Raw genomic sequence first — 12,820 nt, 5'->3', positions numbered from 1 at the left:
TATATCTAGTTCATTACATTCCAGCTCTGCTGTGTGCGTGAGACAGGAAGGGAAAAAGACAGAGGCACTGATCACTTCTGCTCCAAAACAGCTTGTGTGCAAGGCAGAAGGTCTTTATTTACATGTATTTTATTTTATTTGTATGACACTAATAAGTGGATGGGCTGTAAGTGGATTCAGTGCAGGCAGCCCATTAAATGAGATTGTTTTCTGCCTAGAAATAAAGAATATTTCTGTGCAGAGAGGTAGTGTAGAGTTTACAACCCCTTTGGATATCCATACAGGCTATGCTTAGCCTGGGGGCAAAGCCAAGAGGCACAGTGATACCTGGAGATTGGAGAGGGCCAGATCATGTCCCCTCAAAAGACTGAGACTAATGCTGGGTGAGGATCCCCAGGATGAGCTGCAGGGACCAAAGGGGTGGCTGAGATGGCTCTGCAGAAGGTACCTGGAAAGTGCCAGTGGGAGTGTGGGAGGGAGCAGAGCTCTAACACAGCCTGTCTTGACTGCTCCACCTCAGTGCTTTCAAGTGGCAAATGCCAGAGAAACACTTGCAGACGGCTGGAATGCAGCTCCAGGGGGAAGGAGTGACATCCACAGGGTGTCTGTGCTATGGTGGCCCTGGCTGGCCACCAGCCTGGTGTTGTGTTTCCTCCTGCCAGCCTGGGGAGCCCTGGTGCCCCCAGAACAGGCAGTCCTAGTGCCCCCAGACCAGGGAGCTCACCACACTCTGTTCATTTACAGTGAGGTCAGATGTTGGCTATCCCAATTTCCTGGGGAATGAGTGGGCAGTGTCTGGGAGCCATCTGATTCAAAGTGGAAACCAGTCCTATGGCAGCACATGAACTTCTTGGTACAGGAGTTGAGGGAGTTAGAGCATTTTGGATGGGGTTGGGTTTTTTTTTTGTACCACAATTCTGGTCTATGTGTTGCAGAGTGGCTGTAAAACACCTCCCAGCACAGAATGAGCTGGTGCTGCAGAAATCCATCATGTAGGACCCTGGGAGGGAGCAGCTTGTGGGAGAAGGGGACACCTCCTGTCCCCTCCACAGCCTGGCTCACCTGGCATCCGCTTCGCTGTAGTACTCCCTGGCCACAATGTCCTCAAACAGCTCTCCGCCGGTGACCCTGCGAGGGAACAGGGGCAGCTGATTGACTGACAGCACACTCAGCCCTGGCAAGCCCCCCAAAATTGTCGCTGCACCATGCATGGGGGGAGGAGCAGGGGTTCAGCACAGGGTCCTGCCCTCTGCCCGGCTTGGGGGACCCGAGTCTGGTTCAAAGCCAGCCTGCAGGAGGGCTCAGGTGAGGTGGAGGTCACGTCACCCTGGGGGAAGCACGGAGCTGCCCATGGGTTAGGGAATGTGGTGAACCATTACTCACAGGTCAAATATCAGGTAGTGGTGGCCCTCTTCAGAGATGCTGTCGTGGAGCCTCACTGCGGCAGAGACAGAAGGGTTATGGGGTGCACCTGGCTCCCACCCCGCTCCCTGGGAATGCCTTTGCTCCCCTTTGGGCACAAGTAGGAGCTGGAGAAGGGAGCAGCAGGGCTATTCCTCTTGCTATTGCCACTGGCTGGGTGGGGGTCCCTGCTCACCAGGGGACCCCAGCCATGGCCCCAGCCTGGGGCAGTTGTGCAAGGCTCAAAGATCACATCCAAATCGGGGACTGCCCCTGGGCAGTGCCTGGCCAGGGTTCCAGGCAGCTGCTGGGCTATCTTGGGCACTGGGCAGGCTGCAGGCATGGGTGTCCCCAGTCCCATCAGGAGCCGTGCCCAAGCAGAGGGAGAGCTCAGCAGGGAGTTGACCTGACAGCTCTGGCACCCACAGGGCTTTTTTATTTTCTGCTCATGACCTTCTTTTTCTTCCTTTTCTCCTTGGGAATCTCCAAGGGATTAATTTCCCCATCTCCTGGCACCCTCTCCCCTCGGGCACACTCCTTGCCAGGTACAGGTGGGTTCAAACCTGTCACCCTGCAGCTGCATACTGGTTACTCAGGCTCAGATCCCTGCTCACACTGAGCAGGCAGGTGTGCAGCAAGGGGACAGGCACAGAAACAGGTAGGGTGGATAAACAGAGACTTGTCCAGCATCCTCTGTCCCCCACCTCGTATTTTGTTTGATTCTCTTGAGGCTATGAATAATTAATGTTTCCTCTCTCTCACCTGGTTTCAGCCTGATACAACTTTCAACATATTTGAGAATGTTGGGAATCAGGGAGGAAAAAAGAAACATTCAGGTGAGAGATTTTGTGGGAGTTTTTACTCCTAGCCCCCTTTTGCTGCATCTAAAATCAGCTGAGCCCTATATGGAAACATCCTCCAGACTCAGTGCCAGCCAGGGGAGATAACCACCCCAGCACTGAGCGCAGACGCTGCACTGTGTCACTCTTATCTGCCAGGCCAGCAACACCACTTTGCTGGTCCTTTTCCTGTCTCCAAGCTCTGTGGGCAAATCCAGTGGCTGCCAAGCGCATGTTGCCAGCAGTGTCACCTCACCTGGCCAGGCCACAGAGCAAATGAGGTCTGGTGAGCTGGTCTTTTCTGTCTGTCTCTCTTGTGGCCTTGGCTACTGACACAACTTGCTCATCTTATTTCCCAACTATCCTTCCCCACTGCTGGCCTCTGCAGACATGCCCTATGCTCCAACATCTGTGTCAGCTCTGTTTTTCCTCCAATATACAAGCCCAGCTTTTCTGCCTTCCTCTGCTGGAAGAAACATTTTTCCTCCCGTTTCATCTCGCCTGGGAGGGATTTGGGGGTATCACGCCTGGGATCTCACAGAAGCTAAGGGATTCTCAGGGGGATTAGGTGAGTTTGGTGAGGATAGGGCCAGCATAACCATAAGCATATGGTCCGGATATGTTCCCTGCTTGGGGAAGTCCCAAAGCCTGTGGCTGCCAGGAGCCAGGAAGGTGTAAGGGGGAGCAGCTGCTCTAAATATAGCCTGATCCTACAAGTATCTGTTACTGACCATAGTCAGAGAGAGCCACGCTGGCCAAACCACTCCAGCTCAGAGCTGAGAGCCAAGGCAGGAGCAGGACACAGCTGCAGAAGTGAGAATCAAGGACAAGTACCTGGAGTCCAAACTCCAGGGCTGGGTGCAGCCAAAGTTTTCTCAATAAAGCGAGACTTCCCTGAATGGAAACAGCTCTCCCTAGTATATCACCCGGTGCTGTGCATGTGCTGTGGGGTCCTGGGGACCTGGGCCTGCCCTTGACTGCCCATGCACAACTTTCCATGTGAGGCTCCAGCAGGCACAGTGCAGAGCACAGGCTGGTTCCTCCAGGAACTGCAGCACGGCATTCTCATGGGAGATGGAAGGACCCCACCTCACTGCAGGGGACAAGTAGGAGGACAGCAAACCCTTTAGCAGCTGGGGTGCTTCTCCCTAGGAAGGGCTGGACAGGCCTGTTTTGCCTCATCTAGCAGCAGTGCCTCCTCTTCCTCACGCCAGGCTGCTCTGCAGTGGCACCGCTCGCTCCAGCTCCTGTGTGGGTAAGGAGCCGCCTTTGCTGCACGGAAGGGAAGCTGCAAGCCCAAGTTTCCAGGCAGCAGGAGCAGTGGAGGGGGGTGAAAGGAAAGAGGGTGTGGGGTGTGGGGTAGACAAGAGCCTCCTGGGTATAAATAGCAGCAGATCGGGCTTGTTAGCATCTCATGCTGTTAACCCCTTCCAGACTTTGCAGCTCTGAACCTGCCAGGTCACAAACAAACTGTGAGGGGTAGTGTAGGGATGGGGGACAAGGACAGGGATGGGTGAGGTGTTTCAGGAAAGAGCTGTGGCCAAGCTGGGAGCCTGGGGAACCTGCAGGTGCCATCCTGCAGGTCTCATGCGGTGAGGTCCTCCGGGTTTAGTATTTTTTCCTATTCACACACTTTGCACTGTGTTTCCTTCAGGTCTCAGCAATCCCCACATGTATTTTGGTGCAAAGAGGAGGCGAGGGCAGCCCAGAGGGACCCCTGCAGGACAGCTCCTGGTGCTGCTGGAGCAGAGGCTGGGGAATGCTGCAGGGTCCGGCACCCGGGCAATGAAGGGGAGACCTGCCATGCAGCCGTGTGCTCGAGACAGATGGAAGCTGACAGACTTTTTTTGGAACTGAAATATTTATGGGACAGGGGCCACATGGCTCATCCCAGTGGCCCTGGATCTAGCTCCCTGGATCTGCTGCAGCAGCTCCTGGGGAAGGATGGATCCAGGTCACCGGAGCAGTGAGGGGGCCAGGGAGGAGCTCAGCCACAGGGGAACCCTCCCAGCTCCCGACTGTGGGTTGAGAGGGCTGCAGAAACCACCAAATGCTTCCCAAGAGCTGCAGGATCTCACTGGGGTTGGTACATCCTGGGGTGCAGCAGAGGGAAGAGGGGTTTCATCCAGACCATCCACAGGGATCAAGAGCCTGCATCAGCATCACTTCCAGGATGGAGTTTGGGAGGTTTGTTTTTTTTTTTACTGCAGTTTTTTCCCCTCCCCTCTCTCTCTCTCTCTCTCTCTCCTTCTGGCCTATTTTTGTCTTTTGCAGGGGCTCAGGAGTTTTCCTGAAACAGCTTTTCCGAAGGAGGCTACTTTCAGATGGACGGTCGGTGGGAAAGTCTTCGCTTCCCCCCGCCATCGCTCCTCCTACACGCCCCGCGCTGCTGCTGCTGCTGCTCCGAGCTGCAGCCGCTTTTTGGAGCATGCAGAGGAATACGGCACCCCAGCGGGGGGAGAGCAGTAAAAATAGCCTCTTGCAGCCTCCTGGGGCTCTGCTTCTCCCTGAGGGAGCTATGGCCAAGTGGGTTAGTCCAGACCTACTTCAGTCCCCCTGTGCCCAGTGGGGGCCTTTTTGCCCATGACCCCATTTGAAGAAGGTGTTCCCATGAGGAAGAGGAGGGATGGCTCTGCAGATCAACCAGGCAGGACGACACTGAGCCCTTCTCAGCCTCTGGGACAAACAGTCTGTGCTGCTGCAGACAGGACTGGATTATGGATGGAGATCCCCTAGCCCTGGCTGGGACATGGGGAGACAAGTGGGCAGCAGGGCCAGGTATGGAGCACCAGCAACTGGGGTGCAGGGTGCACTTACCAATGTTGGGGTGCTTCAGGAGACGGCAGATCCGGGCTTCTCGTTCCAGCTTCTGGTGATCTGAAAGAGGCAACGGCCCTAAATTAGGATCTGAGGAAGGGAATCAATGGCTCTCAGAGGAGGTGTTGGCATAGGAAACCTGGGGGGGACAGAGCAGCTTTTTTTTTTGCTAAAGAGTTACAGATTTGGGGGGAAATTCAGCATCAGGACCCAATGGGAATGTCCTGGTACATATGCAGTCCCTGGCCAAGCCCCTCAGGCACTGATGCCATGGGCAATCTTGGGTTTGGAAGGATCACTCGCTCTCCCCTTTCCCTTCTCTTTGCTGAACAATCCCCGATCACCTCCCAGATACCCTGGATTTGTCTGGGTTATCCTTGCTGGCAGCACTGTTCCTTTTTCTCCTGTTCATCCAGGCACAGGCAATCAGCCAGGACATTTCTGGCCCCGCATGGTACAATTTGAGCAATTGAAGGCAGAGTGAACCAGTGAGAGGTGTCAGGATGAAATGAGGCTATGGGCTTCACTCCCCCTCTCCATCGTCAGCCATTCCACACCAGGGCTTTGCTCTCCTACACTGCAGAGCCTTATCTTGGGACCGCTGCCTCCCTCCAAACAGGAAGCACAGGTCCCACTCCCCAGCTTTCAGCAGTATTAGGGATGTGAGACAACAGAGCTCTGGGCAAAGCAAGTTGAGCTGTGCCAAAAAAATCCTCTGCCCTGGGACAGCTCAGAATGAATCTGAAAATCATTTTGTTTCTTCCTCTGCATTTCTCTCCTTGCTCACACCTGGCCCAGCCACCCTGCATGGAGGTGCCTGACTGAAGGTATTTTGTGCAGGAACTCAGCAGCCAGGACAAGAGGATATAATTAGGGCTGCTGTCTCTCAGTGTTATCATCGCTACCTTGCAGGTTCACACCCCAGAGTCTCGCTCTGCATCAAACCAAACCTGGGTGTCTCCGACCGCTGAGACGTGAGAGCGACTCAGCCCCTTCTCTGCAGGGCTGCAGCCTTCCCCAGGGCTCAGTGTCCTGCCCAAGAGGCACCCTGGGGCTTGGGATGAGTTCTGCAGCCTGTGTTGGACTCTGAGCTGAAGGCTGAGATAACCTTTATGTCCCCATTCAGCTCCCCACATTGTTTCCCTTCCCAGGGTGGGACAGGGTGACAAGGCGAGGTTGGAGTTCAGGCTGTTCTCACAACTGAAGTCCATTGTGGGGTGGATGACAGGGATGAGATGGAGGGACAGTGTGACCAGTGGGGCAAGCACTTCTCTGGGCAGGTGGGTTACAGCCTCTCCTTCCCCATAAACACAGCTCCTGCACACACCCTAAACCCATTTTTCCTCCAAAATCTCCACTTTCTTTCCTCCTGGTCCCTCTGTGTTGGCAGCTAGGAGGATGTCTAAAGAAACAGACCATGACTGGGGATGTTTTGCAGCTCCTCTCACCTTCTCCCCACTTCTCTCCTTCCTGCCCTTTGTATCTGGGGAAGTGCCTGTCATCCTCCCTGCCAGCACTGCAGAAATGGGGGGTTCCAAACCATTAGCCAAAGTCTCTGGTGATTCCAGCTGGCAGAGCATGGAAAATAACCCCAGTGAAGCCTCTCCAGGGGACTGCTGGGCACCGCAGGGACAGCACAAACCCCAGGAGAGAATGGAGAGGGGCAAACTGCCGGAGGAGGCGAGCGGAGGCAGGAGGGAGCAAAGGGAGGGCGGCTCAATCTGCTGCTCCAGGCAGCCCTGAAAACTGGGAGGCGTTTGCCAGCTGGGGTACACAGGCAGGAACCAAGGGCTGAGCCCAGCACTGCACACCCTGCCCAGAGCCCAGCCTTTGGCTTTGAAGGAAAAAAATGGTCTTCATCGCTGAAGAGGGGCAGGGGTCAGCGCTGGAGGAGCTGAGGGGCTCAGTGGCGGTGCTGTGCCGCTTTGGCAGCGCTGTGGGAGGGATTCTGCGACATACTGGTTTAATTCCAGGTCAGAAAGGAGCTTGTCACTCTTTTCTGCATTTCAGTTTTGCCTTTGGAGGTCAGCAGTGGAATTGGGAGAGAAACCGAGGGAGGTTAATTAAACCCTCCTGGCAGGGTGCTTCCTCCCAGCACACATCCTGCGCTCCCGACAGCCAGGGAGGAGCCGGAGCGGGGACACGGCATCTGCTGCCTCATTCTTACAATCCACCTCACCACAGCTCCTCTGCCAGGGGCCTGGGGACAGAGGGGTCCCTGGCTTGGGGCAAGGGCTGCTTCGTGACTTTTGTGCTGTCTCATGCCAGCCTCGCTGTGAGGAGCAGCTGGCATAGACCCACCGGGACAGACCCGCTGCACCTCGTCCAGCAGCAAACAGCCCATGTGCTCCAGCAGAGCAGGCGGCAGCGAGGGGTCAGGACCCATTTCCAGGTAGAAATGAAGTCAAACCCCCACCTGAAGGGATGTTCCCCTTTCACTGATGTGTGTATATGAGTAAGAAAACTTACAGACCCCAGAGCAGGGATGGAGTGTCAGGGGGGGCTGTCTCAGAAGGATGTGCTCCCAAAATAACTGTGCTACCCTGCGCCCAAAGCTGGCAGTGGTCTGACTTGTTGCAAGGCTGTAGCCATCATTTAACTGCAATGTGTGTGCAGGGTGGGGGGGTCTCAGGGACAGAAATGGGGTCCCCTGGCTCCTGAGACAGACTGGGATCTGGGAGTTCCCCTGAGCCTTGGCACAGCCAGGCTGTGGGTGCATCCCTGTGATCAGATGGGGTGAGGAGTGCAGCCACCAAGACACCTCCTCAGGACATTCACCCCATCCATCAAGGAGCTCAGTGTGGGACAGGGTGGGATGAGGGGGGGCCCCATTGCAATCAAAGAGGCCCCACCTCATTACACATCAAAGGCATCATCCCAGCACTCTGCAGAGGGGACAAATTCCACGCTACATGAGTCCTGCTCACCTCTTGCCTTCCCCAAAACACCCTCAGTGCTTACCTCGAGCAGAGAGCTTCTTGGTATTGATGATCTTGGCCGCATACTCTTGTCCTGCCAACACCTTCACGCATCTCCGGACAATGGAGAAAGCGCCCCTGGGAACAGAAGAGGCCAGAGGTGAAGGGTTTGGTGTGGGAAGGGGCACAGCTCAGCCCTCCTGTGGCTGTGGGGTGAGGGGCAGCCGCAGGCATGGGGACAAGGATGGACATGAGGATAGCTGCTGACTGGGCCAGGGACTCGGGCAAAACACAGAGGGATTGCAGCGGCTTCCCTGCACCACTGTCCTTGAGGAATGATGGGAGGAGGCACATGCAGACCGAGGGGTGTATGTGGGTTTCTCCCCTCTGTGCTCCTCTGGGACACCCCAGGCACAGTGCACCTTTTCTCCTCTTCCTCCTGGCTTTTCCCTACCTGTTGCCAGGCTGGAAGGGGCAGTGATTTACCGGGGGCGCTGGTTCCCAAGGGAAACCGTGATGGCTGCAGCTGCCACGTAGCTCTCGGCCACTTCAGTCTGTGTGGCTCTGCCTGTTCTAGACCTTTCAGTCACAGCAGGACTTGGAAGCTGTGATGAGTGCCAGATCCCCCCACTGCAAAACTGTCACCCAGGCAGGGACAGCCCAGGGGATGCTGCGAGGATGGAGCCCAGCTGGACAGAGATGGATGCTCTTGCACCTTGCACATGCACAGCCAACGTGCAAAGCTCTCCCGGGGTCTGGCAGACTCCCTTGTGGTCTGCCAAGACCACACGAGTCCTTGGGACACTCCAAAGACTCCTGTCTGCCCTGGTACGCCACAGCCCAAGTTCTGCCAGCTCATGGCCCTGCCAGTGCCGGCGCAGTGCTGGGAGCTGCAGCACTGCAATCACACACACATGCACGCTCCAGCCCTGCTGAGCACAACCTTTGTGCTAGGTTCCCTTTCCTGCCAAACCTCTCCAATCACTAAAATAACAACTATCAAAAGCAATCCCACCTCCTGCCCCACCTTCCCCCACTCCCCTTCACCCCACTCCAACTCCCTGCCGAGGAATAAAAGGCCGCAGGCTGGCGAGAGCCGTGGATAATTGATTTTAGCGGCGGGGGCGGGTGGAGACGGGCAATTTGGGTTTGAATGTGATTTTTAGGAGAGCAGGCGAGCAGCGGGTGTGGAGGGATGGGGATGGAGCCCCAGCAGAGCTGGCAGCCCACGCGCCCAGTGCTGCCGCGCAGAGCATCGCTCACGGCACGTGCCAGGCAGGAGTTGGGGGAAAACATCCTGGTGCTTCCCAGCTTCCCCGTCCTGCCATTTAAGCCTGGCTGCTGAAAGAGCTGAGCTGTTAATATCCCTGAATCCTGGGGAAGAATTAACTGGAAAGGGTGGGCGAAATGCTTCATATCCAGCTTGCCATAGGTAGGCAGGCCAGAGCTATTGGCAGTCCTGTGGTCTCGCTATCTTCATCCTGCTGGGAGCCCCACACTGTGTAGGGTTTCTGGGTTCCTGTGGATCCCTGTGATTTATCTTCTCTCTTTTATTTTTCCTAAAGGCATGTGTGATGCTCCTGCAGTGGCAGGACAGTCTGCAGCAGAGAGTGCAGCAAGCAGGGATGTCCCTCTGCCCCAGCTCGGGGTTTCACTGCAGAGCCCAGCATGAGGCTGGAGGGGTGTAGGTGTCCCAGATCTGCTGGAGGCTGGGGACCGATGGTCGCTCCTGGTCCCAGTGTCCACAGCCATTTGCTCATCTATTTATTTGAATTGAACAGCAAAAAAAGGGGAGCCATGAGAAGCGGCTGTTTCACTCCCCCAGCTGCATTCCTGGCTTTTGGCTCCTCCAGACCTTCCTAGCAGAATCCAAATGTCTATTTGTGGTCTGTAAAGCATAAGTAAAACCCTGTGTGCCTGGAGGGTGGGTGGAGCATGGAACACTGGATGCAGGTGCAGGATATGCAGGGGTACAGCATGCTTGCCATACCCCCATCCTTGTTCCAGTTGGGTCCTTCAGTGGGTCTGCATTGACCACGAGCCCTCCACACTGGATGTTTGACCCCCAGCCAGGCTCTGCTCCCTGTGCCAGGCTGCTGCCTTACTACTCAGTACCATGCAGGATTTTTCCAGCCTAGAGGGAAAAGAAACCCCTTTGCTCCATCTAAATACAGCATCTTCATGGCAAAGGCAGAATCCCCTTCCACAGCAGGGGCTCATGGAGCACTGCAGGCAGCGCTGGGGGTGCCAGGGAGGGAGCTCAGCTCCCCTGAGCTGCAAGAAACCCCTCTGGAGGAAAGGAATCATGTCCTGTTCCCTGGCCATGGGCAGCAGCGTGTCCCTTTGCTCCCAGGGTGCTGGGTCTTTGTATGGGGATCACCCCAACCCTGGTGGCAGCTGAGGAACCCCATCTCTGGCTGGCTTGGATGAGACAGCATGTCCCAGTCTGAGCAGGGGACGGGTACATCACCTGCAGGACCATGGGCACAGACCGTGTCCTTGTCACCTGGCTGGCTGCCAGCGCAGGGTGGTGTTGGACCCACAGCCCTGTCCCTGCAGCCCTGAGCCCTGGCACTGCTGAGCCCCAGCCCCGCAGCCGCTGTGCCCTGGTCCCTAGGCCAGGCATGACCCCATGCCTTGTCCCCTCGGCCTTCCCCACCAGCTCAAGCAGTGGCTCTGCCACCAGGATGCTCCGCTTCTCCCTTTTTCACACCTTCCCTGCCAGCGCCCGGCTGTGCTGCTGCCGCCCTCCCTCTCTTCAACACCTCCTCCTCCTCCGAGGCATTTTATCTCCTTTCTAGAGAGAAGAGTGTGGGCTGGGGATTTTTTGTTCCTCCATATTTTATTTTTTTTTTTCCTTTTTAATAAGCCCCCTCTCCTGCAGCTCCGGGAGCGGAGGGGCTGATCCTACGGCTCGGCACGGTAATTGTCTCCAGCCTCTCCCTGAACCTGCTGCGGGGGCGGATTTGGAGGCGCCGATGGAGCTGCACTTCATGTTTGTCCTACTCCGGGGGGCCGTGGGCAGGATCCTCTCCCTGTCCCCCCCGCTGCCCCCCGCCCTCCGCCTGATTCCCTGCTGCGAGCGTGGGGGATCGGAGCAGCCCTTCACCTGCTCAGCTCTGCGGGGGCTGCCGCAGGAGTGGGTTTTCCCCGGCTCCGTGTCCCCCGCTCGGGACAGATGTCCTCCCATGCTTGGGAGGTGCAGGGATGTGCCAAGAGCTGGGCAGACTCTGCAGATCTCCCTCCCCATCTCCGCCTGCCCCCAAAGCCCCACCGCGGTGCGACCATTCGGTGTGCGGCATCTCAACCCCTCACCTGCCCGGCTGTCAGGATGGGTGACAGCCGAGGGAACGGCAGAGAAACAGGGACCCAGACCTGCCGTCCTGCCAGCCGGGCCGAGGACACACCGTGTCCCCCACGACAGCCCTCCCCAGTCCCCCGGGGACAGCAAACTCAGCATGGACCCTCTCTGCTCTGAATCCTTGCAGGACGCCGCTCCCTTCCAGGGTCTGGTGCGGGGGGATCCGCTCTGCCCAGCCCTGCCAGGACAGACCCACCCCGACTGGCACCGGGAGCATCTCTCCGGAGGGGAACGACACTTGCCCGTGCGAGCAGCTGCCGCAGCAGAGCAGAGGTGCGGCACTTCGTCCTGATTTCCCTCTCTAAGCCCATGAAGCAGAAATTCCCCCATGGGAAACCGCTGATTTTTGAATGTGCCAGGATGTGCTGGAAACCATCCCAGTGGAAAATCCCCAACCAGCCCCACATCACCTTGGCTAAGCTGGTGAAGCCCCTAGCTCGGGAACACCTCAGTGCTGCTGTTGTGCCAGCCCTCTTGAGCGGATGGGATTCACCGAGCCGGAGCTGCTGCCCCTGCATAACTCCAGAACTGGGGTGGTCGGGGACGATGCTCTCGGGCTGGTGAGCTGCTGTGCCAGCTCTGCTCTTTTATTCCTATTAAAATGCATCTGTCCAGGTGGTTTTACACCACAGTGCTGGGCAATGCAGGCAGCCCCTGAGCCTGGGTGCTCAGCCCTCCAGTCAGCACCCACCCAGCAAAGCGTAGCAGCCCAGATACCTTCAGGAGCCCTCCTGGTCCTCCCCCATCACTCCTGGCCTGTGAACTCCCCTCCACATCCCCACAGCCACCTCTGCCCAGCCAAAGCCCCACAGCCTCACCACAGTCACGGAGCAGCCACTGCCTCACCTGCCCAGCTCCTGCCACCACCACAAAGCCCTAGAGCCCTGAAAAGCCAAGAAAAGTCTGGAAAAAGCAGGTCCCACATCCCACCTCGCCACCAGCTCCCCGGCGGGCGCCCATCCCCCTGCCTGCAGTGCCAGCTGGGGCTGTCCCTGCCACAGGGACCCAGTCTCCAACCCAATGCCCTGCTGCCCACCAGCCCCTCTCTGTCACCCTGATGCTGCAGGGATGGGTGTGAGTGTCCCGGGACAGGGGAGGTCCATTTGCCTTTGTAGCAGCACCCCAGTGCCACAGTTTGGCTGGGGAATGTGAGCAGCGTTCAGCCCAGCCAGCACAAAGTCCTCCTGTCTCAGCCTCTCCATTTCCCCATCTCTGCCCTCTCCCTTGTCCCTCGCCCCCATTTCACTCGCCCCCGTGCATGTGGGCACATGCTTAGGCACAGGCTGCTGTGCGCCCGGGCAATGCAGGGCTGCGGGCTTGGAGCATCCCGGTGCCCACGGATGGACAAAGCTTCCCCTCTGGAGCACAGGCACCCTGAACCCACCACCACACTGCCAGCTGCTCCAGAGGGATGGCAGCCACACGGCCCAGATTTACACACCAGCTCCAAAAAAAAGGCACAGAAACCAAAACAGAGGCACATG

The 12,820-nt window shown here is 57.2% G+C and overlaps 1 protein-coding gene across 2 annotated transcripts in view; it reads right to left on the bottom strand.

Annotated features, from left to right (window-relative positions):
* The window catches only part of CAMK2A (calcium/calmodulin dependent protein kinase II alpha), a 30,471-nt gene that overhangs the window by 16,559 nt on the left and 1,092 nt on the right, over positions 1-12,820 (bottom strand). For both annotated transcript variants that reach the window (XM_023935955.2, XM_023935956.2), the window contains exons 2-5: positions 8,019-8,113; positions 5,058-5,117; positions 1,384-1,438; positions 1,063-1,128 (exon numbers count right to left, since the gene is read on the bottom strand). In XM_023935955.2, coding sequence (XP_023791723.1) covers positions 1,063-1,128; positions 1,384-1,438; positions 5,058-5,117; positions 8,019-8,113 — 276 coding nt within the window. The remainder of the gene's footprint in view (positions 1-1,062; positions 1,129-1,383; positions 1,439-5,057; positions 5,118-8,018; positions 8,114-12,820) is intronic.

Source organism: Cyanistes caeruleus, chromosome 15 (genome assembly GCF_971803275.1).
Source record: "Cyanistes caeruleus chromosome 15, bCyaCae1.hap1.1, whole genome shotgun sequence".
Classification (NCBI taxonomy): Eukaryota; Metazoa; Chordata; class Aves; order Passeriformes; family Paridae; genus Cyanistes; species Cyanistes caeruleus.
Note: the sequence above shows the minus strand (reverse complement) of the source record. Positions and strands in the feature narration are given on the sequence as shown.